Source organism: Salmo salar, chromosome ssa17, assembly GCF_905237065.1.
Source record: "Salmo salar chromosome ssa17, Ssal_v3.1, whole genome shotgun sequence".
Taxonomy (NCBI): Eukaryota; Metazoa; Chordata; class Actinopteri; order Salmoniformes; family Salmonidae; genus Salmo; species Salmo salar.
Window position 1 is genome coordinate 51,087,502 of NC_059458.1, and position 4,117 is coordinate 51,091,618.

A 4,117-nucleotide genomic window follows, 5' to 3' on the forward strand; every position below is an offset into this window, starting at 1 on the left:
CTTTGATGTAAAATTAATGTGCGGTTCCCGCCCCAGCTGTGTTGTCTCCCCGAGTGTGAGTTTACCAGGCCAGACCAATCACAGCCGCCAATGACGCTGATGATGAGAATGACGAAAATGATGACGTGTGTGTGCGTGTGTGTGGAGTAGGTGACTCTTGCTGTGGATTCGAGTTTCTTTAAGTGAACCTCATCCCTGATAATGGAAAAGCAGGACTATATTTGGAGGGGGTGATGTCACAAGTGGTTGACGGTGAAGCCTTTATCTGTGTGAGCATGTGTGTGACAGTCTGAGAAACCACTGACAGTTGCCGTGTCTGTCTTTGGAACCACTGGCGATTGGGTTTAACTACTGAGGGTGAGTTGACCAGACCATTAGGATTCGTATTTGAACTGAGAGAGTTGGAGGCCAGGACACTATACACCATACTATCCAAAGTCTTTTTCTCTGTTTTCCCTGTGGGGTTGAGAGTAGGCTGTTGTGTGGTGTCTGTTTGGTGGTCTTTGATTTGCATGGTTCTCTAGACTACAGAACTTTTACTGTTTCTACTGTCATTCTATTATAAAGTGTTCTAGTAGCATACACTGAACATATTTGATGGGTGTAGGTTACACTATTTACAGGCATGTGCATCCCTATTCACAGGCATGTATAATTCAATGGCGGTGTGATTACTGACTATCCATCTTTTGTTTTCATGCAGGGATCTCGCGTGCACGATGTATCACCTGAAGCTGCCCGTGTTCCTTCTCGTGCCTCTCGTGCTGCTGCGCTGTGTCGCCACCGCCCCTAGCAACAGGTGAGAGTGCAAAGCTGCCTCAGTTATTTCCGTTATTTCTGAGTGTCACTTCTGTGATGTACAATTACAAGTGTCGTTCCGTGTCGCCGAAAGTTCAATTGTCGGTTGGGAAGCGGGTTTAATTTTGCAGGTGGATGAATCACTCAACTGATATAGCATCGGTTTTAAGCTGGCACATCCAGTAACTTGGCACATCCATCTTGAACCGTAAGAAATCAATTAACGACGTGGGTAGTCTAACTCTAAAATCGGCTAATGACATTGATGAGATCATTGAGATGAATATCCATTGCAATCGTGACATCCAAGAGGTCGAGTTTTGTCTTACCTAGGCAGAGACAGGAATATGTGGTTCGTGTAAATGTGATCAAGTGTGTGCTGGAGGGGGACTAGTGGCCACTCCATTGCGCCCTCGAGAATTGAGCTGATGTTTTGAAGTGGGCATCAGTCACCGGTCGGAGTGACGGTTTGGCTCTTTCCTCATCCTGATTCAGGTACTTCACCTCATCTAGTGAGCAGGAAAGCGCGCTCCCGGACAGAGAAGGCTGGCTCGTGCCCGGGATCGTCTCCAACCCCTTCCTCGGTCTCATTTCCGAGCGGCTACAGAGAGGGCTCACATCTGTCAACAGGTAAGGTTGCACCTTATTATATAAGTTTCACCTATTTTATTGATTTGTTGATTGAGTGCAAATGTTGATAATATTGCCGACACAACACTGTAAGAAAATTATTATTTAGTAAATGGATCCACAGCCTTTTTTTAATATACTCAACTCGTCAGTCAAAAGTTTTATAAGAAATTTTATCTGGGGGGGGGAATCACCGAATATTTTAATTTATAGTGATAATAGTATTACAAATTAAACAAAATAATAGTGATCTTAATAATAATTATAGTTTATTGCTGTTACTATTATTGTTACTAGTAGCTGCAGTAGTGATATTATCATATTAGTATCATATAGTAGGCTATTGTTATGGTGGGCTATATTTATCCACTTACCGACAGTATGTCTGGTAGGCCAATAACTTTTCTACATTTTCCTGATCTTTATCACTCTATAAATGTTTAGATAACTAATGCATCATTTGTTTGACATATTGGATGAATTGATTGCTGTCCTCCCATATCCCATCAGCCACCACATAGAGAAAAGGAAGTGCAACACGGCTACCTGTGTGACCCAGCGACTGGCCGACTTCCTGACCCGCTCCAGCAACACCATCGGCACGGTGTACGCCCCCACCAATGTAGGCTCCAGCACCTATGGGAAACGGGATCTACTGCAGCCTCCCAGCTATCTGCCTCTCTAGTGATGCATGAGTTGAAGCCCACTGATGTAGGATATGCTCAGCTGAAATGACCACACCGCCATGTATAGACCAATGTATATGTTTCAATACAACAATGATGGTTATGAATCATTAACTTGAGTTTTTGGTTATTTTATAAACTTCAGAAAAAAAGTGCCTTTTGGTATAGAATAATAATTTTAAAAAGTATTTGTTACACAAATCAGACTAGAGGCTGATGAGATACTAGTCTCTGTTCTGTGACCCTAACTGGTTCAACTCAACACTAACCCCACAATGGCATGTGACTAAATTGTAATGTAAAAAAAAAATGTAAACGGGTGCATAAGGCATATAAAATACAAGTGTTGTCCTTCTGTTTGTCTGTTGTGTAGGTTATTTGTTTTTTGTAATAAAGTTGATCGATTTTTGAAAGTCGTTGGTTACACTGCTGGGTGAAACTGCTGGGTCACACAGGTAGCCGTGTTGCACTTCCTTGAACCACAGTTACACTGTTAACAATGAGGCGGTGTGCCCTAGTAGGAAGACTACTTTGTGCAGCTCACCCTGCACTATCAAGTCTACTTCCGATAAGCTTCCCAGTAAAGCAACCAAGTAACCAAGAAAAGTGCTAAAAATAGCCCATATTAACAATGCAGCCTTAGAAACAAGGTCCATGAAGTCAATGACTTGCTTGTAACAGATGACATTCATATTCTGACTATCTCTGAAACCCACTTAGATAATGCCTTTGATGATACAGTGGTAGCAATACATGGTTATAACATCTACCGAAAAGACAGAAATGCCAACGGGGGCGATGTTGCGGTCTATACAAAGAACCATATTCCTGTAAAGCGTAGAGAAGATCTAATACTGTTGAAGTAATATGGCTACAGGTTCATCTGCCTCACCTAAAGCCCATTCTTGTGGGAATCTACTGTAGACCACCAAGTGCTAACAGTCAGTATCTGGATAATATGTGTGAAATGCTTGATAATGCATGTGATATCAACAGAGAAGTATACTTTCTGGGTGAATTAAATATTGACTGGCTCTCATCAACCTTCCCACTCAAGAAAAAACTTCAAACTGTAACCAGTGCCTGCAACCTGGTTCAGGTTATCAGTTAACCTACCAGGGTAGTTACAAACAGCACAGAAATGAAACCATCAACACGTACTGATCACATCTTTACTAATTCTGCTTGAAAGCAGTATCCAGATCCGTCAGATGTAGTGATCACAATATAATAGACATATCAAGGAGTTCCAGAGGCTGTGCCTAATATAGTGTATAAAAAGTCATACAAGAAGTTTTGTAGTGATTCATATGCTGATGATGTAAAGAATATTTGCTGGTCTGTGGTGTGTAATGAGGAGGATCCGGACGCTGCTCTTGGCACATTTATGAAATTGCTTATTCCAGTTACTAATAAACACGCACCCATTAAGAAAATGACTGTAAAAACTGTTAAATCCCCTTGGATTGATGAGGAATTAAAAAATGGTATGGTTGAGAGGGATGAGGCAAAAGCTAGGGCAAATAAGTCTGGCAGCCCAACTGATTGGCAAACGTACTGCAAATTAAAAAATCATGTGACTAAGCTAAATAAAAATAAAGTATACTATGAAACAAAGATAAATGATATAAAGAATGATAGTAAAAAGCTTTGGGGCACTTTAAATGACATTTTGGGGAAGAAAGCCATCTCGGCTCCATCATTAATTGAATCAGATGGCTCATTCATCACAAAACCCACTGAAATTGCCAACTACTTTGATTACTTTTTCATTGGCAAGATAAACAAACTTAGGGATGACATGCCAGCAACAAATGCTGACGCTACACATCTAAGTATATCTGACCAAATTATGAAAGACAAGAATTGTACTTTTGAATTCCATAAAGTCAGTGCAGAAGAGGTGAAAAAAAGTATTGTTGTCTATCAACAATGACAAGCCACTGGGGTCTGAAAATCTGGATGGAAAATCACTGAAGATAATAGCGGATGATATCGCCACT

General features: G+C 41.0%; 1 protein-coding gene across 1 annotated transcript; it reads left to right on the forward strand.

Moving 5' to 3' along the window:
• Window positions 1-288: 288 nt before the first annotated feature.
• Window positions 289-2,438, forward strand: iapp (islet amyloid polypeptide). The gene is made up of 4 exons (XM_014152989.2): window positions 289-357; window positions 704-799; window positions 1,294-1,428; window positions 1,939-2,438. Exons 2-4 carry the CDS (start codon window positions 720-722, stop codon window positions 2,111-2,113), a joined length of 390 nt encoding a protein of 129 aa, XP_014008464.1. The 5' UTR covers window positions 289-357; window positions 704-719; the 3' UTR covers window positions 2,114-2,438.
• Window positions 2,439-4,117: the final 1,679 nt, after the last annotated feature.